At 39.6% G+C, this 26,157-nt stretch overlaps 1 protein-coding gene across 2 annotated transcripts in view; it reads left to right on the top strand.

The window, feature by feature from the left end:
- Positions 1-26,157, top strand: part of RPS6KC1 (ribosomal protein S6 kinase C1) — a 93,618-nt gene that overhangs the window by 22,327 nt on the left and 45,134 nt on the right. For both annotated transcript variants that reach the window (XM_054062382.1, XM_054062381.1), the window contains exons 6-8: positions 3,974-4,033; positions 4,807-5,169; positions 20,229-20,347. In XM_054062382.1, coding sequence (XP_053918357.1) covers positions 3,974-4,033; positions 4,807-5,169; positions 20,229-20,347 — 542 coding nt within the window. The remainder of the gene's footprint in view (positions 1-3,973; positions 4,034-4,806; positions 5,170-20,228; positions 20,348-26,157) is intronic.

Below are 26,157 nucleotides of genomic sequence, written 5' to 3'. Positions count from 1 at the left end.
AAGAATTTTAAAACTCTTTTGGAATTGATTGGTAAATACAAAGGTGACTGCCTGAATTTGTCTAGAGCATGAAGAATATGTGGTAAGATTTGACCTGCCTGGTTTATTTCAGGAGGTTCTCATTCCGCTGTTCATGCTCTGGATGTCTCCGTGCTTTTAGTGCTTAGCAAAATCCAGAAAGGAGTTGATATATTTTCAAGGTTTGAGTATGTCTTCTGGATTGATCAGATAGGAGTAGGGAACGTTAAAACTTACGGCAGGACTTGAGGAGATAAGCAAGTTAAGTTTCTTGAAAAAATTGCCAGCATTTTTGCTTTTCCTGAAAACAGCTCCCTGCTCTTGAAAGTTTGAGGTGATGTGTGTTAGAGACAGGGTGGGCTATGCTGCACTGGAAACTGGAAATCCCTCCCTTGGCTTGCTAATGTTTTCTGGTTGTGCCATGCCAGGAGAGGGTGTTTCCCTTTTCCTAAGACCCTGTTTCTTTAGCACTCTGTAGAGATGTATGTGCTGACTTGAACATCAGATATAGAGTAATTTGTGGCACTTCACTGGTCCTAAATAGTATAGCTGTAAGGTAGGGTCAGTCAGCTCAAATAAATACTGCGCTACGGCTTCTTGCCTGCTTCTGGAGGCTGAGCTAGCTTAAGTGTCTCCTTATAATCATCTACCAAGTACCATGCCATCTTTTAGATGCTTACGTATTTCTGAGTTACGTTTGGGTTCTTGTGATTTGTAAGAAATTCTCTTCCAACCCGTCAGATTTTAATTTGGAACTGTTTTACACTGACCTATAAATATGCGATATTATGCAAACACTTATAAAGCTTATTTGGGAGGTTGGTTTTTTTTTTCATTAATGACTTGATTCCCTCTGGTCTCTTAGTGGCATAGAACTTGCTTTGCTAAAACTCTCCTTTAACTACAAGAACTGCCTATGTTTTCTAATAGTAGCTTGCCTGTTTATTTGCTTGAGGTTTTATGACTTGTCACTGGGATCTCTCAATGTCAATAACCAAGCACTTAGTTATAGATGATACATTCTACACCTGCAGTGAGTTTTACAGTGTATTTTATAGTACCTTTTGTGATGTTAATGAACTAATGCACCCACAATAGTTTGTTCTGTGAAGGGAATGTGTAGAGCTGTTTAATTACTGAAGCTAATCAATATAAATACTGGTAACTGGTTTTGAATTTCTGTGACATCTAACATTCCAGGTTTTGACAATGAACCAAAACTACACTGTGCCTTGTAAAAGGAAAATGTGCTTCTAAAAATCCTTAATGTGAACATTTCTATTCTTTATTCACTAGGGCCTCAATTTTACAAGAAGACACTTCTTTTATCTGAGATAAAATATTGAAAAGAAAAAGAAAAATGTTGTAATCTGGAAAAATTCTTTGAGACCCTTGATCTGAATTGGCTAGAGTGCTTTTAGGGGATACTTCCGACAACTATGAGTACAGGATTTCTAGATGCCAAATGTGACTTCTGTGGAGTTATCTTTTTCTAAAAACCTGATGTCTTCTAGCTTACATTTTCTTATGTTTCAACCCAAATTTGGGATGTGTTGGGAGTCTAGGAACAGAAGAAACATCTATATTTAAGGCCTCTAGATGGCAGTGCCAATACTTGGCTGAGCCCTGTCCCTGCCACTCCTCAGGGCATCCTGCCTGCATCTAATTTTTCCCGATCTGATTATCATAGTTAACTGTAACTCGTTCACTGTATTTGTTTTTGTGAGTGTTCATGGGCCTCCATGTGAGGACTGCTCCTTCAAGCTGTTTCACTTAGAAGTATCAAACCTGTTCCTTATCAGGTGCTGGTGTTTGCTTATAAGGGTAGGTTGTGTTTTCTCACTTTTATCTGTCCTTTTCAGACAAAGTTCACTTTGCAGTAGATGTGTAAATTAGTGATAGAAGATGGAAATCAATGGTGGTAGAAATGGTTTTGTACCAAAGTAAGCGCTAAGTATCTTGCTTGTAAAAACGATTTGGCAGTTCATGCTTTCACAGGAATCTGTGTGCTCTTCAAAAGACCAGGTCGTGCAGGCATTCCACCGGTTTTTGGAAATTGTTTGCTCCTCATATACCTGATGAAATTGCACAAGGCAGAGACAAGTATAGGAGTTCATGTTCAATTTCAACATCGTGATACTCATAAATATTCTTGATGAACAATGACTCTTATCTTCTTCTCTGGGAACATGGAGTAGTGTTCAAATGTCCAACTTCCTTTCCAGAAGTCTTTCTATGCCAACCACCAAATTCCTTGGACAAATTCCTCAGGAAGCTAACCTTATTTTTATCTATCTTTCTTTTTTTCTCTTCTGTTTTACCATATTCATGTTATCTTCCTAGAAATGAGCATATGGAGTTCAGACTCTGCCTAACCCTAGGGGTGATTGGAAGCCCCATGGCTCTAGTTGTGTGGTACCAGTCCTGGGCTCTAAACCTTCTCTTAAGCAAAGATTATTAGCACGGGCTCTGTGCTGTGATAGCTGTGTTCATACAGCTTCTGGTCAAGTGGGCTGCAAAAGAAGAGCAAACGTTGTTTGGACTGCAAAGAGGGGAACTTGGGTCTGTCTGAAATCTGCTGTGTAAATGTGCTCTAATTCATCTAGCGTGGGTGGCCAGCATACCCTTCTCACAAACCTGCAGCTTTTCCATTCAAAATCTGTACCCTTTGTCTGTCAGTCAGCTCTGCTTCCACCTATACATTCTCTAGCTAGAAATTTCTCTTCACTGAACAAAATATCTTCACTCCTCTAAATGTAGTTTCATAAATTATCAGTCCTCTGCACCCAAATTTGACATTGCTGTCCCTGAATTGGGCAGGTAAATGGTCCGTTACTAATACACTAATTAATGGATCTTCTGTCATCTTCCAACTGTTCTGCTGTGAGGTTGCTTGCTTTCTTGCAGGACTTGGGGCTGCATAGGCAGTTTTCTTCTTTACGTGGACGCTGTGCTTTGTGTCCCTCCCCTGAAAAGATCAGAAGCATTGTATTCTGTGCACCCTGCCCCCTCCTTTTAAGTAGTCTTGTATCACTGAGTATCCCTGTCCCTTGTTTTTCAGACAAAGAGAGTGGCTGGTAATCTGTTCTCCTTCCTTTCTCCTTTAACTCACTTTAAAGTAACAGTTAGCTTTTAGAAAAGCAGTATTTCTACAGTGCCTTCTTACTCCTCTTCCATAAATTATTAACTCCCCCTAACTCGAGTTGCAAAATCAAAAAGAAAGTTTAAGTTAGTTGCCTTTGAGTCCTTGCTTCATACTTTTTGAAGATAAGTCAGAACACTTTACCTGATTATGTGGATAAACTATTGACTCTCTTGATAATACTAAAGAAAACAGATACCAGGTTTTAGCTCAGAATTTACTTTCTCTGTGTGTACAAACAGCTGAATGTCTTGACCTTGTTGCCTGGTTTATTGCCTCAGTAGGTACATGTGCCAAGGTGATAAAACAAACTGCTACTTGATATCCAGGTGGCACTGCCAAATTTGTGGCTCGCTCCATATGTCTCATGCAGGGTACTATTCTGGAATGACATTTTTGAGACTGAAAACTGGCCTTTTTTTTTTTTTTTCTCTTGATATGTAGGTCCCAGCTTTGAATGTTCTCCTGTTTTAAGTCTCCTTAACTGTAAATCATCAGAGCAGTAAAAGATAGGGATTAAAGTGCTGCTGCTGTTGAAGTTAGGTGAGTTGGAGTGCTGAGGTTTGAATTAGCTAACCCCTAAGCAAGCACCTGTGTTTTGTTTTTTAACCACAGAGGCAACAAGAAATGGCACAATTTTAATAGTGTGTTACCAAATGGATATCTCTGATAGCTGATCAAAGAGCAGTTTCACATTATGAACTTTTACCTGTAGTAGGGTCATGGCCTTTCATTTTGATGGCAAGTGAACATCTAATCCGTTGTTGTACAAAAGGATGTCAGAAACATTTTTGTCATTCTTGCCCTTTTCAGTTCGAAAGGATTTAAGTGGGCTTGATGATGTGACACTTACAAGCCAATCGGAATGCGGAGGTGAGAACTAGAAATTGTTTTAATTACCCTGTGGAATTTAAATTATTAGAAATTCATATTTAAGAGTGAATGCTTTTCATGGATGATAATCCATACAGAATGAAATGATGTACATGTAAAATATCTTTGTTGTCATTTATTTCAAAATAACCCTGCTAAGTTGCTGTGGTTTAGTTACTGAAACTCAGATTGTAATTAAGTATATATACTTTTAGCTTTTGGCAAGTGTTATCATTTTACCACGTGTTAGCAATGAAAGAAGAGTACACGTGGTAGACAGAGTACTGCATGATGCATAAGCTGGCAGTAACCCTGATAATTCAGACTCTTAATTTACTATTTTGGGGATGCTTCACCCTTCTGGTTTAATACAGACTGTTGGGATTCCTTGCAACAGCGATCTGACTCCTGCTCATTGACTTTTCTAATAGCGCTCACACAGAGAAGGCTAGTTTTGTAACTTCTTGGAGTCCAACATTGTGCAGGCTTTGAAAGTTCAAGTTGGGTGTTAGATGTCAGTCTCTTCATTACCAGTATTCAAACAAAGACCAGATTCTTCTTCAAGTTTGTAGCTAACTTTAAAAAAAACTATTTCTGTAGGTAGTCAAATAATTTTTAAGACAGCTTTGCAAGGAATTTCTGTGCGAAAAGTCTCGGGAAGCTACATAAGTGAGAAGAAAGCTAAAATCTTTGGATGGGATAAAGAATTTTGGAGGTTTCTAAGGTATAGGAGAAATCTAGAGTAATGGATATCTTTCTGACTGTTCTTTCAGGCTTGTCCAGTGACAGCGACCTGATCTCTCTCACAGTTGATGTAGATTCTCTTGCCGAGTTAGACGATGGAATGGCATCCAACCAAAGTTCTCCCAGTAGAGCTGTTGGCCTTTGCCTTAGTTCTGAACACCCAGTACAAAGCACACTGGCACCTGAGCAGGAGTGGAGCAAACCTGAAGGAGAGAGGGAAAGCCATAGTCTGTTTACTGGAAGCTTAAAACCCAAGCCTGGCAAACAAGATTACTTGGAGAAAGCAGGCGAGTTAATTAAACTGGCCTTGAAGAAGGAGGAAGAAGAAGATTATGAAACTGCCATCAGTTTTTATAGAAAGGGAGTTGATCTGCTTCTGGAAGGTGTTCAAGGTATGGATCTTCCCTCTGTGTTTGCTTTATCTTTGAATATGTGTTACTTGTTTATGGCATTTCCTTAGTTAGCATCAGCTTACTGTGTTGCAAAGAGGTGATGTGAAACGCAGAATGATGTGTGCCTGACTTTCTTGTGCTTAATAGCTGCTGTATATACAAGAGAGAGAGGGAGAAATGTTCCTCTATAAGACTGAATGATAATTTAGGGTCTCATCTTCCAAGTGCCAAATATCGCCTCTTTTAAAATTGCAGCACAACCTTAGACTTGCAGGTAAGTAGCAAAGTGCTCCACTTCTGCCTCTTTCCTTTTTATTACCTAGACATTAATTAATATGTGGCACTTGCAGCACTGTTGAAACATTATTTAATTTACATGGTTAAGTGAGGATTAATTATCCCCATTTTACGCATGGGGAGAGGCAGACTCAGGTTAACTTCCCAATCACAACAGGATTAGAACTATTCTTGGCTTACAGCCTCTTGCTTCTTCCACTAAACAATTCTCCTTTCTCTAGCTAAAGGGTGCATACATACTTACATGCCTGCACAGGAGGAAAACAGGATTTTTTTTTCCCCCCAAAGGCTTTGACATATCAATATAAGTCTGCAAAAGCTGTTGTTAACTGATCAGGTGCAACTACCTGTGAATTTCTGTGGAGTCTCCTTGCACCTTGTCAGTCAGGGAACAGTTTTTGCCTTTTATCTAGGTTTTGAGAATCTAGAGTGATAACCCCATATATTTGCATTTGTCCAGCAATGGCTTAAAACTATAAAGCAGAGGAAAAAAATGGTTCCTTTGTGGAGTGAATTCCGGGTCTGTGTATTGTGCTTTTGTCTCACACATATCAAATGAATAAGATTAGAATTGTGTCTTTGTCTGACAGTATACAGCATGGATACATTATGCTGCTCCAGAGCTGAACTTAAATGCTAATCTACCGAAGCACATACAAACAGAACACTTTGCTGCATTTCAGTAGGATGCACAAGCAGTGATCCAGACCTTAACAGTTCTAGAAATGAAAGTTACTGCTGGGTTGCATTAACAGGGCCTGGCAAAAAATAATAGGTAGGTTACTGAGGAAAACTAGAGGTGTGGGCCAAGATATGTGCATAGACTTTGCTTAAAGTATCAAAAGCTGGCACAAGTAAATCTACTTCTTTCTTTTCAAGTCCTGGTGATGTCAGTAGGGTTACTGCTTTGCTGCTTATTGTGTCTTTTCAATACCATTCTGTCTTTCCTTACCCATGTCGTCAAAATGCTTTTTAATTCTTGATATTGAATGTGCTGGCAGTCCTTCTGTTGGAGAGCCAGCTATTCTTCCTTTTACTCATATACTTCTTTTTAGAGCTGTTTGCCATTCAGTCATGCTCTTCTGAAGAATATCCTGCTTCGTCATAACCACTGCTGTCTTCTCACTGTGATGCAAGGCTGCCATGATACAGTTTCAAACAGTTTGAGTTTCAGCTTCAAAAAGCCTTCCTTATTAAACAGTTGCAAAACTGCTTAAGGCGTGAACACAAGTCAGGCTATCAAACCTCATTTGAGCTGTGGTAGCTATGTATGAGTACTTGACTTGTGGCAGTTATTAAACATGTTGGCTTTGAATCCATGGTAATCCTTATGGCAATATGTTTAGCTTGAAGCTGTGAAAGGGCATTCTTGGATGTTTTTTAGGTGACTTACTCAACTGATGTATAATAACTTGTTAAATTAGAGGAGGTTGAACATTTTGTTTGTATTTGCTAACATTTTCTGTAAGGGCTTTTGCTTCTTTGCTGCTGACTAGCTGCACATCCAGCTACCTCTGAAAACTGCTTATCCTTTTCTCTTGCCTGCTGCTATCCATGCTTTTTTTGCAAAATATTCAAAGAGTCTTAGAGAAGTGTGATATTCTGCCCTGCCTTCCTGGTGTTGTGCAGATAGTACAGTGGGGTTTATTAATAAATTAATAGTGGTGGTGCCTCTCTGTGTGTGTGTCTGTCGGTAAATGTATTCCTGGTGGATGAAGACAGGAGTAGCCAGCACCCGCAGCTTTTTCTGTGCAGCCTCTGACATTGCATCTGTATAGCACAAGGAAGAGGATAACAGGAGTGAGTTGCTTTTTAACTGGAATCTTATCCCTTGAGAACATAAATGCACATGGGCTACTTCTTAGCAGTCAGCTCTTCTTTCTCCTTTGTTTGTGTTGCCCTGCGTGGCTGTGGAGGTGGAAAGGAATTGAATGTTTGTCCTCTGCTAGGCACTTACGCTAGGTTTGGCTAGATTCAGCTCATCTTGTGTCCTTTCTCTTCTGCAAGGTGGCAAGGAGAACGCTGATGTCCTTCTCTATAATAATAGCTCTGTTTCAAATGCATTCCTAAAAAAATATATGGCTTCTCAGGATCTATGAGGACAGTAGAAAACAAATCCACCAAAACTAAACCAAACAAAACCCCACGAGTAACTGTCTATATCATGCCTTTTAATCTAACTGCCTTGAGGGTGATATGTTTAGTGTTGGTATGTGAATATTCACTGTGTGCCGCAATAAAAAAAACCCAACCCTAACTTAATTACTTCAGCTATTTAAACACTTCTGGCTATGTATATTGCATGGATAATAATATGGTCTTTTTGAAGATAAAGGTGGTGCAATTGTTATAAAATGCCTATGATCATCTCCCATTGATTATTTTTAGGCTCTTCTTGTGTAAATTAACCTTTGCAATATGTGAATGTGAAACACAGTGTTTGTATATTCTTACACACTCACATAAAGTGACATTACCTTTCATTGTACAGCCGTTGCAGGATGCGTGACCTCTCTTTAGAATGGACTGGAAGTGGCTTTTGTATGTGAAATGGTAATACAAACTTTTGCCACCGGGTGGCACCAAGGAAATAGAAATTGACACCTTAGCATTACAGCCAGGAAATGTAACCAGTGTACGAGGAGGGGAAAAAACCCATCCATCCTCCGTGTTTGAAACTTCTTTCAGAATTACCTTGGAAAGGCAGTGCCTCTAAGCAGGTTAGATGTATCCGAAACTTTAAGGTGTTTCTGCCAGCTGCTCCTTTGGGCTTGTTGCAAGATGATCTACTTGCACGATTTTGATGAGGCAGTCTTAAGAAGTATAATTAAGTTTATTACTGCAAGTTTGTGGACTTGTGTTGTTTAGTTTGAAGTGGCTGTCTTCCATAAAGGCAGTCAGAGCACGCTTGAATCTGTTACTTTCCTGATGATTTTCCAGCTCTGTGAGCTGATGGCTCTAATTCTAGGTAAGACAGGTGTTGCATATGCTTACACCGAAGAAATGTACATCGTGATTTCACTTTCAGCTGTGTGTGCATGCTCTCACAAGTACAGTGATGTTAATTATACTGTGCAAGGTGCACATGTATTTTTCTCTACTAGTCTCTTGCAGAGTTTTAGAACTAAATCTTTTAATATCCTATTCACAGTCCTGCCAAAAGGCCTGATCTGCATGTCACTTGGGGAATGAATGCCGTCTGTGCTCCGAGAGGCTGGTGTATGCCTTGGACTCTGGGCATCTGCTCTTTATACATCTTGGGCCTAATTCTGCATTTAATATTAAACGTGTTTGTCAGTGGTGAGGAGGAGAATGCATTCATGGATTGGCAGCAGAGCCCTTGGACTCTTGATTGGACTACCTGTACATCTTGTTGCTCCCTGCTTCATTTATACCCGAGCTTCCTTGCATGCAGTGAGAGGGAATGGCTGCCATCATTTGTTTTTCCTCTGAATACATATTGATTCTGCTGCCCCTCTTGTGTTTTCTGGGTATTGTTGTATAGAGTATTTTGGAGCTTTTGTGAAGCTCTGTAAGGGTTGTATAGGATGGTTAAACAATTCTCCAGGAGCTGAAACCTTCTGAAATTCAAATCTTCTGCCTTTATTAGCATACTAGAAGATGAGTTTATTAATTGATAGAAACTTTGGCTCACAATTATAGTTTTTCCTTTGTTTCATTAGCATGTCAGAACACTTTGAGGTCAATGCATTGCTTCAGGCCTAGTGATGGAAAAAATGCACTAATCGATAGCCAAACACCAACTTCTAGGCTGGGAGTTAACTGTGTTTTATGTGAAGTAGTGCTTTTGCTGACTTTTGTGTAGGATATAGTTTATGTTAGGAAAAACCAGATCAGGAGGCTGAAATTATGGGATGAGGTTTTTTTGTGGTAAAGGAGGGAGCCCTGTCTGTATAATGTGCTCTTCTTTTTTCCAACTCCAGCTGTTCTCATGTTTTATCCATTATAGATCTGAGCAGTCTGAGCTGTGTGATGGACACAGGATTAACGCTATTGCTTATTGCCAGGTTTCAGTAACTTCAGGCACATGATGAAGCAAGAATGTTTCACGATATGATCAGTCTAATAAGTGTGGAAAAGTACAGTATCTGTTCCACGTGGTTTAGAAAGCAGATATGTTCCTTGCTGGTCTGTCACATACAAGGCTCCATGTTACACATTAACATCTGAAGGGAGATGATTCATTTACTCTGTCAGAGATTTGGGATGTTTGTTTTCACATGTGTAGCAGCTGTGGCTGGGCACGATGAATATTTATTTGTTTTAGGAGGCTAGTTCAGCTCAGCAGCGTGGACCTTGTTGCATGAAGTGTGTGGTGCCTCTTAAGTCAGCTTAGCAGCTGCAAGCTATTTTCTAGGTATCTGTATTTTGCATTAGATATCTACAACTTCTAGATAAGTGGCTGGTGTCTTTGAAAGCAGGCTGCAAATGTCAGTTTTGCACTGCACTTTGCTATATTAATGTTTATCCAGTAAACAGAGCTGGAACAAAAATTACACAAATTACTGGAACCTTGCTAAAATGATTTTGACTTGTAACCCAGAAATGCATATACAATGAAATGCTGGGAATACTTTGGACAAGGAGGTGATATTTTTGGATACACTGAAACCAAACCAACTTGTGTCTAATACTGGGATTATGATGGGCTATGATTTGAAATTGTGATGGAGCCAGGGATGCAAACAGGAGCATGCTTGACTGAATGCCAAGAAGACAATGCTTTATGTAAAGGGGAAGAGCAGCCATGGCTGTTCCACAGTGTGTTCCTGGTTTCCAGAGTGAAAAGCACCTTTGGTTGTTTATTGAATGGCACTTATGAAGACAGCCTCTGTTACAACACAGTAGCTATTTTAAATTCTTTTCAGTTGTTAAGCCCTCTGAGTAGTGTTTCTCATCAAGAATAACACTCTCTTAGGCAGTTTCTGAGCTATTCAACAGCTGTGCCCGATTGGAACAGTGTCTTCGAGGAAGTAACAGACCTGTTTTTGGGCAAGATGCATCGGAGTGTGAGCTGATGTCTGCAGGGAAAGCTTAGAGTTGTGCTGGGCCCTGCAGGGAAAGGTTAATGACAGAGCGACTGACAGAACTGTAATTCCCCCCCACCTGAGCTCAGACATCTGCGCTCCTATGGTGTATCATCGCCCTATTTGCTGTTTTAGCTTTATGCTTCCACTGGGGCTGGAACCAGTCAAGACAAAGACGTCCTGTTCCAGTTCCTTCCAAAGGAGCTGAAAACTGTCTCTTTTTCCTGCTGTTGGAATAAGACTGCTCAACCCAAACAGTCCTACAGTATCCTCAAAGCAACCATACGAAGTTACTATCTCCTAGTGCTTGATACGACCTTGAAATCACAGCCACTGTTTCAGAAGGTTACGTGTTTGTGAGAGGACAAGCAGCTAGATTAAGAAGAGATGTTGGAAATACTGTGACTTGCTTACAAAAAAGTAATCTAATCCAATCCTACTGTGCTGCCAGTGATGCTGAAACCCATGCTAATATGTGCTACAAGCTGTTCATAACTGAAATGTGTTGGCTTCCAAGGCCTTTGCAGACCATACAGAACTTCAGAGTAGATAGTGCTATAGGATCCATCACTGTGCAGTAGATGCTGTATGGATCATCCTGAGTGATGTCATTCCATATGCAGGTGTACTGGGTTTAGACACTTCATCGTGGCAAAATGATAAAATATAACATCTGCCAGTAGAGCATGGTGAAGTTTGTTAATGTATTTATACAGCCAGATTCAGCTATGTAAAGGCATACTCAAGGCAAAGTTCCACTTAAACTGGAAGACTTCTCTGTACCAAGAGGCTGATAAAGGTCTGGTGTTAAGCACCTGCTGTGTAGCTCAGAGCCTTACTAAACACGTGAAGGTGAATTGTAGCAATACCTGTAAGCTAACACATAGAAGATGATGCTGAGATGACTCTGAATGCAGTTGCTTAGCATGTCACTATTAAGGAATGAATAAATATGTGATGAAGTGAGCCTTAAATCTGTTCTTTCTTCCCTCTTCTGGGGTACACAACTAGCTGCATTGGCTTGATGTTGATCTGGCCTTTCCAAGATTTCTGAGTCTGTCCTCATAGCAGCTCCTTGCCAGGTTGCTGCTTGGGCCCAGCCTCTTTGACAGACGTCTCTTCCTACCTCACAGCCTTTTATCTCAGCTGTTGTTAGCCAGCACTTAGCTGCAGCTAAATGCATTAATCTTTTTGTGACTGTTGCTATGTGGGGTTTCTTCCCCCCATCAGAAGAATTTCTTCCAACCGCACTTTTCCAGCATACAGTGTAGACAGAACAGACTGATATAGGTTACAGTGCGCTTCTGTCCTTAGGTGAGGAAATTGAAGTCTCTGGCTACAGAATTAAATGCCTCAGGCAGTGTAGGTGAGTTGAGACAAATTTCTAGCTGGAATAGAAAAACTGCGTAGATATATTTAAGGGCATGTTGCTGTGTGATAATCAGTGCTCTGAACTCCCCTTCTCCCCCCGAAACAGTTCTTGCATATGACTTCTCTCTTTTCACACCTTTCTTTTCTCCTTTACTGTCCTGTTTCTCTCTTTTCCCTTCACGAATCTTAAAATAGCCTCTCTAGCTTCAGAGCTAGAAGGACTAGTATAGGTTTGATCTCTCCAGGGCCTGTCTCTGGCTCTTATGTCTTAGAGATTTTAGTGATCACTTGTGGAAAGATACGGTTTTCTATTGTACTGTGTAAAAGTATTATACGTGTGAGTTATATTTAATACATAGATACAAGTGCTATTAGACTGTCATGATTGATGAATCTTATAGTTTTTTCATCTGTCTTTTTTTTTTTTCCCTTTTCTTTTTCTGTAATACTTTGATAAAAACTGCAGTAACTTGTTCTTACTTGAAGGGGTAGGTGTCTGTATGCCTAGGCTTCCTCTGCTCTGAAACAAGGAGTGTTTGTAGTTGCTAATTCTGATTTGAACTCATAGTTAAGAAGGAAGAGTGCGGAGAACTTGGAAAATCTTTTCCTCTCTTCTGTGCTCACGGCCTATGTAACTTCTTTCCTTGCTCTGACTGTCAGAGTATTGTCCTCCTGTTCCTGTGCTTCTTGTGTTTGATGACCTGCTGCTGCTGTCACCATGCTGTTTCCTCACCTGTGGTGGGATGCTACTGCTTGTCCTTCTTCTGGCCTGCAACACAGTGTATTTTTGTCTTATTCTTATGTAGTTTTACTGGAAAGTGTCGAAGAATATTTCTCACATTGTGAAGTCTTACTTTGGTGAAATACCTTGCAGTTGAAGACTACAAGGTTTAGCGGATGGATGGAAAATTAAGCTTTTCCTCTCGGAAACGGTGTGTGCTATGTGGCCGTTCATTTTATTTTATTTTTTTTGAAATAGTCACACATACACATGAAAAGCTACCACCACTTTGTGGATTTAACATGAGAGTTTCTCTATAAACAGATGTTTGATTGATCAGTATTTCTGGAAAATTATGTTTCTTATTGTCTTGTTACTGACTCCTGCTTTACTGGTCACTGCAACATGTTTCACCTGCACTGTTCTTCTATGTAATCTTAACTTTGGCTCCTATGCCACCACTTCTTTTTCCAGAGAGGTGCTTCCCTAGAGATTTACACCACCGGTGTGTAACCTTAGGTTTGTTGCAGGATGCAGAATTGCTAACTTCACAGGAAGTGAAAATCTGTGTTTCAAGCAACCTGCGGTGAAGATACTTAAACAGAGAGATAATAGTTATGAGCACGCTGGAAAGTTGGAAGAACAATTCTGAAGTGTTCACACACCATCACACATTTGTACTTCAGCATATGAGGTTTAACTTCTAAGTGGCTTTTCTTCTTGGTTGCTGGAGTACAGTACTGTCCTGAATCTTCAAAAAGTAAGAAAGAATAGTTCTGATAAATGTGGTACATCTTAATAAATTTTGACTCTTTAGAAGTGTTTTTATTTGAGTTTTTTGTTGTTTTTTTTTGTAAATGAGAAAAAAGATCACTTTGAACTGATGTACCATAAAGGCTTAACCGTTGTCTTATGTTTTAATATTTACAGTCTTTTTTTCAGCTGCAGAATTATACCACCACCTCAAAGGAACTCATCATTAATGTAATATATAGCATACTAGAGATGGTGAGCTAGTGGGCTTATTTCACAATTCCAAACTGCCACCTGCTGCCAAAATCTATAGCATCTTTCCTTGATGCTGAAGTGTCCATCTACCTCAGCGCCTGCTACATTTCTCTTAAGTAATTGTTTGAAACCTAAAGGTTACCTGCTCTCCTGTGGAAGTTGGTGGAGCCTCATTCCAAAGTCAGCAGCTCTTCTGCTTCCTGAAATAAATTTCGGGGTTATAAAACTGTGTCCAAAGTGGTGGCAAACCTGTGCTGAATTATGAGTCGCATTGTCACTTACAGTGTGCCTGAGCTTTTGTTTGGCTAATATGGACAAAGGAGTCTGCTTCACATGATGTAAGAAGTGTTTGCCCTAAGAAGAACAGAGGTCCTCTTGAACCAATTAGGCAAAAATAACAGCTGGGCTACCCACTAATAAGGAAGGTGCTGCTAAACCTCTTTTCATTGTGAGAAGAAATAAATCTTTTAAGGCTTACTCCCTTGCATTTTTATAGAGAGCAATTCTTTGAAAAATTCAGCAATCCAGCTGGGTGATATGTGCAGGAAGACTGTGAAGAAGATAAAGAAACTTGTAAAAATAAAAAATGGTATTATAGCTGTTAGATTTGGCAATTATAAATGTTTCATTGAAGATTTCAGTATTTAGAGAAAGTTTTACTGTTTAAATTGTTAAGAACGTGGAGTTTGGGGTTAGCACAACAGGCAGTCTCCCACAAGTTCCTTGTAGCCTGTTCTGCGAGAGGACATTCCTTCCTGGAGCAAATCTCTTCTGATATCTTCTTTTAATAAAGGCAGGTCACATATTTTTAGTAAGTCTGAGAGAAAAGCAGGAAGATTTGGAATACGGAGGTTACAAGAGGATTGGGACAGGTAATGCTAATATTTTGGCCTTACCTTTTCTGTGGAAATAACCACATCTTGGTCAAGCAGCTGGTTAGGTAGCAAATGCACTGATGTTGGCCTGAGAGATTGCCTCTTCCTGAGGAAAATCTGTAGTGCCTGGTACGCTGTGATTTGGAGGTGCTCAGACACAAAGGAAGGAAGGAATATCTAGAATTCCTGGGTAGGTGCTCTATACTCAGTATGGGATATTGTACGTGTTAGTGCCACATGGCAACTAGAGCTGTCTGTATTACCATCCATTTAGAAACACATCTTCCAGGTGACTTCATTCTGGATCTGTGGAGGAGAATGTTAAGGAACAGAGCTAGTTTGACAGCACTTCTGTGCATCTGAGAGGTGTTCTGTTAGTGGTACCCCAGATTATTTGAGGGTAAAAGGACAGATTTCTTTTCCACCGTCCTTACTGCCCAGATTTTTCTGTTTGTTTGAATCTATTTGATATGGCCCCCTTTCAATACCCTTTTGCTGTTAATAAGTAATGTAAGTAATTTTCCTATACAATAGAATTACAGAAGATTTGATGCCTGAATGAACAGTTAACTGGGCTGAACAATTTACACTTCCAACATTGAGTTAGCTAATCTCTTAAAGGTGTGTACTCTTCTGAGGTGCTTTGAGGTGTGAGTAGAAGACTCTCTTGAGTAGAAGACAAAAATATTACTAGTTCCTCAATGCTACTGCGAAGTACGTACTCCGTGGAAATGCTGCTTCTCTGTATTTTCGTTCAAATCAGGCAACTATAGAAAAAATGATCAGGCAAGTCACAGACAAGCTCAGTGGCACAATTATTCTGATATTTGTGATTTTTCCTCTACCAAACTCTCAAGATCATTTGAATATTGTTAGAAACGTCTGGTTTTGTAGACATATTGTAGCTGAGCTGTCCTTAGAAATAAAAATTAAGTTCAAATTTTAAATCATTGGCTGCTGTCCTAATGTCCTGGCTGCTGTTACTTTGGTCAGCGGGTGGCTTGGTCAGTCCTTCCAAAGCACATTTTAATTTTAAGATATTTTTATTTCTTTGAAATAGGCAAAGCCTTTGGAAAATGAGGGAGCAGCCTGCTTGTGCTTGTATAGATGAAGGATTATATGTGCAACAAAGTAGCTGTAGAGTTTTTATATTCTGTTTGCAGTAATAGTAAACAGAGCATCTGAAATAACCACTTGCACATTGCAACAAACACATCATCATTTGCTTAAAAAGAGTTATAATTACAGTTGACGAAGCATGGACACCATAAAAAATGCATTAGTTTGGCTTGACACATTAATTACCTGTTTTTGCAGATGTTTTTATATATTGTTGTGTGAACAGTTTACAAAATAATTACAGGAAAGTCATATGGAAAATAAACTAAGTGGGTGGTTTCTCGCCTTAATATTTTCATTCATGTGAATCTGTGTGAGGCACAGCTGCTCTGTAGCAAATGTAGAGGGAGAGAGAGAGAGATGGGAAATCTTGAGGGGTTTTTATTCTAAGGTCTCTATGATCAGCCTTGCTACACTTTTATATCTTGCTTTGGCAGTGTAGTTTTTAAACATGTAAAATGACATTGCTGATTTAATCCCAGTGATCAGGAGGGGGGAGAAGCTTTGATCCTCATCAGATGAAACGTAAATCTTCTAGTATCTAGGAAAATAAATGAAAAATCAATATTATTTTAAGCAGGATGAACTTTTATGAGCAGTTGTAAAGATTCATCAAAGGCTTTGACACAGTTTAAACATTTCCTGTTTGCTGCCACTTAAAGAAAAATGCCTTTCAAGTTTAAATTGTAATTAAAGAGAGATAGCTCTTTAGATTATTGTGGACTAACCACAGGATAGAAATAGGAGCTCAGTATGCTTATGCAGTGTTTATATCAAGAGTTTTTGACAAGGAATAAATTAGTAAATTCTTTCGTTAGTGTGCCTTTTGCGTAACTAAAACCACTATCCCATAATAAAATCTAATATTACATTTAAAAAGAAATTTATGCATAAAGTCTGCATCATAGCTTTAATGTCTGTCAAATATAAAGATTTGTTCCAGTACTGTGTTTTAGTTTATTTAATTTTAAATGAAGAGTTCTGTGAGCTGAAATTTAGCATAAATACTAAAGGTTAGTTTAATGGGATCTTTGTTATTACTCTTCACCCTGTGTTTAAGGCTTTTAAATAACATCTGTTTATTTATTTCTTGAATTAATGTCCTGTATTTCTTTATAGCTTTTTGTGAAATATTGGCTGTTCAAAGAGGAATATGTATTGGAATGCATATCTTCACATTTTCTTGGTTAAATTAATGTAGAGAATGAAGAGCCAAAATCCTGCTTCTGTAAATCCAAGTCTCAAACATCCACCTGTTAAGTATTCGGAGACTGAACTGTTAATGATGTTATTCACAACTAAGATGCAAGAACTTGTTGAGTCAATGTTGTTTTGTGAATCCCCACCCTCTTCTATGGCTGAAGATTTTAATGAGCAAACAGTTTGCAAATGTTATTTAGCAAATTACTCAGGAAGGAAAAGTAGAAGGAAAACTGAAATTAATGTCTTGTGAAAGTAGGGAGAACAAAGACAGCTCTAAGGGGACATTCTAGTTTGTATGTGTTAATTACTGTAAAATTACTGAAGCATTGAAAAAAGGCAATAAACATCCCAACTAAATACACATAACTAACAATTAAGCAGTAAGCTTGACTTTTATGATAGCCTTAGACACTAACCTAGCAGTTTTCCACCAATCTGCTTGAAGAAAATGCTGGCTAAAGAGTTTATTGTTGCTGTGCAGATGACTTGTTTTCCCTGAGTGACTGCCACTTTTGTGGGTCTAATAGAATGTGTGCCATCACCGGTGAATCGGCACAAGAAAGCTTTATGGTACCCTAAGATTAAGTGTAGAGATGAAAGAGTGTTAGTCATGTTTTAAGAAATTGCAACACACACTTACAAAATAGTGTCTATTTATTCTCTTCTGATAAAGCCAAATCTGAGTTCAAACAACTGATTTTTGTTATTCTTTTATCCTAGAAGGGAGTAAGACTAGCAGTCTCTTCTAGGGCCATTTCACCAGCAAAGTCCTACCATGTGCAGGCTGATATTAGAGATGCTGAACCTGGCACAAACTCCCCTCTGTCTTTAGAATGAGAGAAATTACTGAGAAATTGGTACATGTCCATAATATTTTATGCTGAAAGTGCACTGAATTTCTGACTGTCCAGCTTCTTCCCAAACCAAGTTTTTAAAGAGTTTCTGTGTCTCTTTCCAAGGATGTGACCATCCCTTTTCCCTCCTGCTGTGAGGTGAATAATAAGATTTACAATAGATCACTTACAACAAAGCTTGGAGTAGTTTGTAAGTTTCTTCTACTTATTCTTGAAGGAGTCTGTGTGATGGCTCTGTGTATTTAGGTAGTTTGGAGTCATGATATGAAAGCGAGGGGAAGCCTTTTATTTCATATCAGGGTCAAAAGGACTAGTATTAGACCATGGCAACATGAAATGGAAAAGAGCCTGTGCTGCCTTCATGCTTTGAGTGTAAGGGTTGTTTAAAGCAAGAACGATTCTTTTTCTCTTGTATGGGGCAGGAGGAAAGCAGCTCTAAGAGCCTACAGCAGAGGAACTCTCCATCAGCTTTGAGAAGAAACCTTTTACTTAGTTTTTCATTATTCTCTGCCCTCTGAAAATTGTTTTGGGAAAATTGAACTGCCAGTCAACCTGCTTCTTCTCCTTTATTAAGGAGCCAGTGTTTAAGCTAGCCAGATCTGTCTGACTCAGAGATCAGAGTGATTCCTCCTGCCCTGAGCTGCTGGAGAGATGTGGCTGCAGCTTATCCCTTCTTTGGGTCCTACCAATAGTGGGGCTGAGCGCAAATTTCCGCGAGGGGCTTACGTGTGTGCTTACATGTATGGACCTGGTCAACTACAAACAGATTGACATGGGCAGAACGATATTGCCTTTGCAGACACCTGCATAACCACAGGTGGTGTGAAAAGCCCAACCTCCTTTGAACTATTGCTGCTCAGGGAAAGACCTGCTATTCAGTTCTCAGGCCATGGACCAGCTCTTGGGCATTTTGTCTGTTTTACCTGTTTGTCTGACTTGAAGTTTGTTGGCATATCTTATGCACAGAGAATGAGTACACTAATGCAGAAAATAGCAAGGAACAGTTTTATAAGAAGTTTGGACAGACAGTGGTTGGCAGGTACAGGGGTCAGACAAGCATATTGACCATCAGCCTGCTTGTACACAATTGAACCATAAAATTCCGACCTGTTTTCTCATGATTGCCTCCCCCTTGACCCCTCCCTTTCCTCACCTTTAATCCTGCCATTAAACGTCTCACAATGTCTTACGCATTGCCACAATCCCCCCCCGCCAAAACCTACCACAGAAAGTTTTGCGTGCAAGCATTTATGCAGTAAATTCTCCCTCAGACATCCCATAATAGGTTTGCTCTTCTTTTATGAGGCTCATTCTTGATAACCCACAGTAATCCTGTTTTATTTCTTATCAGTTACCAAGTTTCTGGTTGAAGTTCTTCAAGGTTACACTCAGAAGTTCCTTTCATGGCCCATTGATTAGTGTCTTATGAGTCCTAGTCTTCGTTATTGTCTCTGTTATCTGCTGTTGGTCAGGGTTTGTGTGTTTGCGTGTTTAATTTATTACTTCTCCTGTTCCTTGCTTTGTCTTTCATGTTAAGTAACTCTTGGGCAAATACCCTTGCAGTTCCTTGCCCTGTTTAGGCACGTTTGTGAGAGACTTTGGCTTGCACCTGTTCGTGCAGAAGCCTATGAAAGCTAAGGCTGTGTTTCTGCAAGTCTTGGTTGGCCTCTAGGCTGGGAAAACCTGTCAGGGCCGTGTGAAGTCTCTGCTGTTGTTCAGGGTTCTTCTGGCGTTTTCTCTTCACTGTTTTTCAGCATAGTAATCTCAATTCTCTCTTCTAATAAGTGTGGCTCGCAGCCTTTTTGCCTGGCGGTTGATTGATTGGGTGTTGTCGTCACAAATTGAGTCTTTTTTAATAATACACTGCTCATGATGTGAATGCATAAGCATAAACTGTAAGTTTTGGAGGGAATACAGCATTTGCATGATATCATGGTATTCTCACCTCTTGCAAGAATTTGGGTAGATGAGACATAACACAGTGGTGGTTCACCCATGTGGGAAGTGAAACAGTTATTACAAGCACTTCTTCCTTTCTTCCTGTGTCACCCTGAGCCAACAGCAAGGAGCAGATAGCACCAGAAAGATGTGAGCAATAATTCTTCGTGTTTCTCATGTTGCCTTCTGACTGTTGATAGTATTTCTGTCTTTATACTTCGGAAAATCCATATTACAAACCTGGGGAAAAAAAACCAAACAAGTTTGATTATTGTTTCATTATAAATGTCTTATTAAATCTTCCCTAATCAAAATTTTTTGGGGGGGCACAACATTTGGATCAGTGATTTGTTTCAGTTACTTATGTTGCTATAGGAACATATACCAGATCACAGAAAAATGAGGTAAGTCTTCTTATTTACCTTAGGCTATAGCAAGGTTTAAATTGTTATTTTTTTTAGAACTCTGAGATCATAGTACTTGCATTTTATAAGATGCGTGTCTGTAGGTTTGATTATGAATAACCCAAAGGAAATCAAAAAGGTAGAATCAAAGCAGTCATGTGCTTTGATTACTTAGTACCCCTCTCTCTATAGAAAAAATAACTTTATCTTTCTCCATTGAGGTGAATCAAGTCCAACTCGTCGAGAAGCAGTGAAAAGGAAGACTGCAGAATACCTTATGCGTGCTGAAAAAATTTCCAGTCTCTACCATAAATCACCTGAAGATACATCTGTTTCTACGGTAGGCTTTAATTTCTACTTTTTTCTGAACAAGAATTTGGTATGATTAAATTAACCTGTCTTTTAACAAAGCATATTTGAACTTAAGGTTCAAAAAACTGTCTAGAATTTCTCTTTCAGGAGCCCTGAATGTTATGTGATGTCACTGAATGTTTTGGTGTTACGTTTCTGTCAAGTAGCCATTCTTTTCTGATTCTTATTGGTTGCATTTCATAGCATTATAAAGAGAACTTGATTTAATCCAGGCATTTTTTTTTGTCATGTTTTCCTTCTACTTGCAGGTAATTATCTAGAAGTTTTTAGTCATGCTAAAGAATACATGACAATATTACTTGGTCGTGTAGGGAGTGGAAAGGCTGTTGGTTTCTGTAGCCTTGCACAGAATGGTGTGTCAGAAATGAGTGAAGCACATGGTAGAGGGGATGAAAGATGATTTGCCCACAAAGTAAGAACTTAATTGAGCAAAGGTTTGTTGTGCTCCCCTCAAATCCCTCTCTTGGCTGTGCTTGAGTGATCAGTTGCTTCTTGATTTTTGAGGAGTTTCTGTAGTAATTCCCACCTTCTTAAGCAGAAACGCACTTACCTGTACTTGTACAAAAGACAAAGAAAGCTTGTTCCAAGGAGCCCTCAATAAACTTCTACTTTGCCCTTCCTTAACCAATTCCTCTGGGACTTATCTGTTCTTACTTTAGACTTTTACTGCAGTCACGCTAAACTGTGTGTGATTGTCAATGACGGCTCTATTGTAATAAATATAGAAGTTACCAACTTCCCGTCTCACTACATTTATATCAAGTGAGGACAAAAAGGGCAGAAGATTATTGCTTCTTATTTTGCACAGATCTAAAAATGCTTTAAGGAGACCACTGCTGCAAAAATGAGAAGCCTTGTAAAATCCTACTGCCTAGTAAGTAAATTAAAAAAGTGAAAACGTCGATTTGTAGGGTAGCTTTTTTATGTTGAGAGCCCAGAAGTACGATTTTGAGGATGTTCCAAATGGGATATATTTTGTAAGATTTGGAGTCTTGCTGCTGCTATGTATTGTACTTTGAACAATTTAGTATTTTGGACTGATATGAACTCCTACTAGGTAGTCTTTCTTTGGGTCAAATACACCTGAAAATGGTGAAGAATCTATACTGAATGAAAACCTCAGTGTGTTTGGAAACCACAGAAGAAGGAAAAAAATAACATGAGCAACCTATTTTTGTCTTTTTATAAGTTTAAAAACTAATGTGTTTGGGAAGGAGGAAGAAATAGGTTGAATTTTTGTATGGGAACTTGAGTGGTAAAATATTTCCTTTTTTATACTGTATTGAATAAAGCACATGCCTTCTTTGCAGATCTGAAGGAAAGCAGAATTAATTGGGATAAGATAAGGAAAAAAAGAGTTGAGAATAGAATACCACTCTCCTTCTGTGTTGGAGTTCAAAACTGACAAGTTGGGGCAAATCTGGCTTTGCACAAACAAAATTTTTGCACCTGCCTTATTCTGCTTTTTACAAAGAATTCCATGTTTTTATGTTTTGGCTTTGTTTTACCTAAGTCTGTACATATAGTTTAATTCCTATTATTTACTACTCTCCTAAATGCATGAACTTGATGTTTATCTTAGAGCTGCGGAATCTGGTGGCATCAAGGGCAGATGGCGCCGATGGGTCATGATGGTGGTTGGGAGGAACAACTTGTCTCTGAGTTGATAGCTGAAATTTAATTGAGAGAAGGACTTATTTCCTGAAGTTATTGTCAGGGTAATGGTAAGAACCACTGAGAATTGCTATACTCTGTGCTTTGGCTTAGCATCTTAAGGAAAGTGAGGGATGTGACTTTTCTGTAGCCTGGCACACAATGGTGTGTCAGAAATGAGGCAAGCACATGCTGGAGATGGTTTTCCCACAAAGACAGTTTTCCCACGAAGTAAGAACTTGATTTAGCAAAGGTTTGTCCTGCTCCCTTGAAATGCCTCTTCTGTGCTGGAGAGACACTGAAGTGTTTGAGAAGAACTACTGCACGCCTAGGAAGCCTTTCGTAGAAGGATGGCCAAGTGCTGCTACTTCTGATAGCCCACCACAGTTTGAATTGTACAAATGAAAGTGGTTTGTGAGAAAGTGATGGACAGATACTGTACCCTAGCAGTTCCTGTGCCTATATCACAATTGGCAGAGCGCAGTTTTGCTATGGGAAGCATGGTTCAGCACAGGGAACTTCATGGGCAGTGGGGGTACTGAGACTGTTTGCACCTTGGAGGAAGAGGTCTGACTAGTAAGCAAGCATGGGCATTTAAGGCAAAGTGATTTTGTTCATGACCTGATGTTACAAGGCAGAACTGCTTTGTCACCCATGTCTGGTGTAGATAAACTTTGTATTTCCTGTTGTGCCCTTACAAGGGACAGCCACAGTGATCAGCATCAAAACTAGGCTCACATGTCCTTCTTAGACATGACATTTTACTTCTTTCTCCTCCACCAGGCCAGAGAAATGTACAGCAGGGGGAGAAATAAGTTCAGAAGTGTGGGTTCAATTATTGTCCTGCACCCCTCAGCCTGTCGTATCTCCCAAAAGCTCAGGATTCCAGCCATGTGCTGAGCCATGTGCAGCAGTCTTAAAAGACTATGCCTGCTAAACACAACCCAAGCCACCCATTTGCTGTCTGAACACCACATGAAGGTAAAGCACCATGGCTTTTCTCTAGGGCCCTGGGACAGGAGGAAGCAAGCCATGCTTCTGCAGCTCGAAATGCCAGGCCCTTGCCTCTTCGAACTCCAGATTTCCCTAGAGGCAAAGGCTTGGCATTTCAGAGCTGAAAAGCAAAAATTATCTTTGATGCCATGGAAACCAAAGAACAATAGTAGCTTGTTACTTTCCTTGCCTCAACAAAAAGCCAACAGTGTAGCCCTCAAGGATAGCATCCTTAGCAACCACCCTGCTGCTGGCAAGTCTGAATGGTGAAGAGAGGAGCACAAGAGGAGGTGTTTGGAGAACCCTTGGCACTGTTAGAAGAAGGTTATGGGTAGAGAGCTTAAGGATGGATAGAAGATTTCTTAAGGCTGAAGAGAAGCACAGGGAACTGACACAACTGTGACTGACCATGAACTGGGAACTCACTTGAAAGGGTCCTGTTAACATTGAGAAAAGCCTTGCTTACACCTATAGGAGTAGGAGAGGTGAAGACAGCTTCTGGAATTTGTAAACAGTCATGTAGACCTTCTGGAAAAACAAGCTGCAGCAAATACTGTCCTTCTCTTACTCTTCTGGCACAGTACAGCAATCTCAAGGGCCTTCTCGACCACAAACACTCAAGAATGCTGTGTAAAGGCAGCCGCAGGTCATTTTACGGGTTCTTAAGCTCTGTTTTCTCCTCTGCCCCTTTTAAAGTAGCAGCTCTGAGGAGCTACCTCCAAGCCTGAGTGGGAGCTGCAGCATCAGCCTTTGGATCACACTGGTTTGACTGTCAGAAAGCTGCAGTTGTATATAGCTGTCAGCTGCAAGACCCGGCACAGCTCTGTGTACAGGCTGTGGGTCTATTTTAGCTTCCTTGGTACTTTTATAATGCCTAAAAGTTTTTTCACTCTTTGAAATTATTTCTGATTCTGCTTATGCCAAATTTTTTATATTCAGGATTGTTTCTTTTTGCACAATTATAAAAGCTGTTGTCTTATAAAATGTCAATTATTTTTGATTTTCAAAGCCATTTAGTAGTGAGATACATGCAAGCCTGATGCCCAAACAGGAGAAGCAGTCTTCATTCTTTGTGGTTTTCATAAGATACTTTACTTCCTAAAATTCTCATTAAATGTGCATGAAAATTACATGAACCATAAAGAAAAATATACTGCTGTAGATCTGTGAGATGTAAATTTAACATAAAATAAGAAATTTAGTGCCAATGCTTTCAAGATCACATCCAACATGTGTCCCAACTTCAGGGGAGATAGTCCCCAACTGGTGATCGCTGGGGGCCTTCTGAAGCACACCATAGCTCTATCTGGTTCAGATGCAAGCAGAAATGCAGCCTGATTCTCTGCTGGTGCAGTGTGGGGAAGGGACCAGCATATTCTGCCAGACCAGGAGAGCTGGAAGCTCTTTCACCCCCATAGTGTGGAGCTTCGTGCCACAGACCAGCAGTATCTGCTTCAAAACAAGGCATTTCCTTGCTACACTTGAAGGTCTGGCCTTGTTACAGGTGGATGGCTGCTGAAGTCAGCAGACATAGACCTCTGAATGGTGAGGGGTGATGGCATCTTGATATGCAGCTCTGTACTGATGTTCATGAAAGTAATCTTTTTTTATCCTGAGGTTCTGTAGTAGATGTTATCAAAGGTGGCAACACCAGCAATAAAATCATTTCCTATCAAATGACATTTCTGTCACTGGGCTAGGGACAATGCTTTTGCCTTAAAGGAGGTTAATGTGAGAGGGTCTTCCTCTTGCTTGGCTGGTGATGTGCTTCTCCCCCTGCTCTTTCCACTGCTGGCAGTGGTGCCAAACTCGGGCAAGAGCTATTGGCCGTATTTCATTGTGTAGCTTGCAAAACTAGAGCCTTCTGAAGGCAATTGGTGGCCACAAGCTTGTAAGTCTTTGTAGAGGCCAGCATCACAATTGGCATCATCCTTTTCTACCTGAAATTAGCACATGCTAGAAAAAAGTTAATGGTGGGAAAGGAACTGATGATGCCAATTCTAAGTAAGTTAACTCCAACTGTGCAGCTCAGAGTGTAGTCTGGAAGTAGTTTAAAAACATATAGGGCTTATCTACAGTAGAGAAGATCCTGGGATGCCTATGTAGTGTGCTGAGCATCTGGACAGGCTGCTGAAGTCTTTCTGAAGGCAGAGGTAGCTTGTCACTTTCTTTAGAATATAAACACCTTTCTAAAGGCAAGTGAAGCTTTTGACTTTTTGTTACCCTCCTTTTTTTTTCCTCTCCTCTAGTTTTGATGAGATTGCTCATTTATACTTATTTTTCTTACTGCTGGCTATGTACTAAGCTTGGATTTTTACTCTATTCAGAGGAGTAGGCAGCTTCATAGAGTGCTTAATTGCTGTAGTTCTGGGAATTGGGTATTTAGACTTTGCTTCCGGCTTGCTTCACAACAGAATGTGATACCTCCCCATCAATGGGCTCCACTATTAGACTTAGCAACAATGAAACCTAAGTACTGTAAAGAGCAAAAAAAACCCTGAAACTGATAAAAGTGGAGAAGCTACTGGTAGCTGTGGAGATATAGACGTGATTGTAAATCGTTTTAAGGTAAGCAGTAAACACGAACTGTACGAGGAACAGTGTGTACACAGTGTTACTGACTGTGCCACCACTGGTCATATTTTAGAAAAAGACCTAAAAATATGTACTGTTTTTTTGAGGCTCTCCAGACATGATGGATGCAGAAATCTGATTGTTGTACCATTATTAGTCAACTATTAACTTTTGTAGAGATGTATGAACTTAATTATTGGTTGAAATGTTATGCAAAAGAGAAAATTTTAAAGCTTGATTATTGAGAAATGGTTATAAAATGTAATAGCATGCAGATAAAAGTGGAAATCTTTTATAGTAGTCTAGAGGATTTAGAAATATTCTCTTTCATTAAATGTATTCCTTAGAATGCTTTTGAAATCTTGTCATGAATAAACTGTGTTAGCACGACCCTTTGTTTCAAAGCAAATATTTCATTATTGCAGAAAAATTGCACACTCTTAAAATATAACCCAACAAAAGAACTCCCAGGACCTTTCAACAGCTTGCTAGAATGTGGAAACTAAATTAGATTTGGAGAAAAAACTTCATGTAGTTTTGGTTTTTTTTTGTGTGTGT

This window comes from Cuculus canorus, chromosome 3 (assembly GCF_017976375.1).
Source record: "Cuculus canorus isolate bCucCan1 chromosome 3, bCucCan1.pri, whole genome shotgun sequence".
In the NCBI taxonomy this organism is placed as follows: domain Eukaryota; kingdom Metazoa; phylum Chordata; class Aves; order Cuculiformes; family Cuculidae; genus Cuculus; species Cuculus canorus.
Note: the sequence above shows the minus strand (reverse complement) of the source record. Positions and strands in the feature narration are given on the sequence as shown.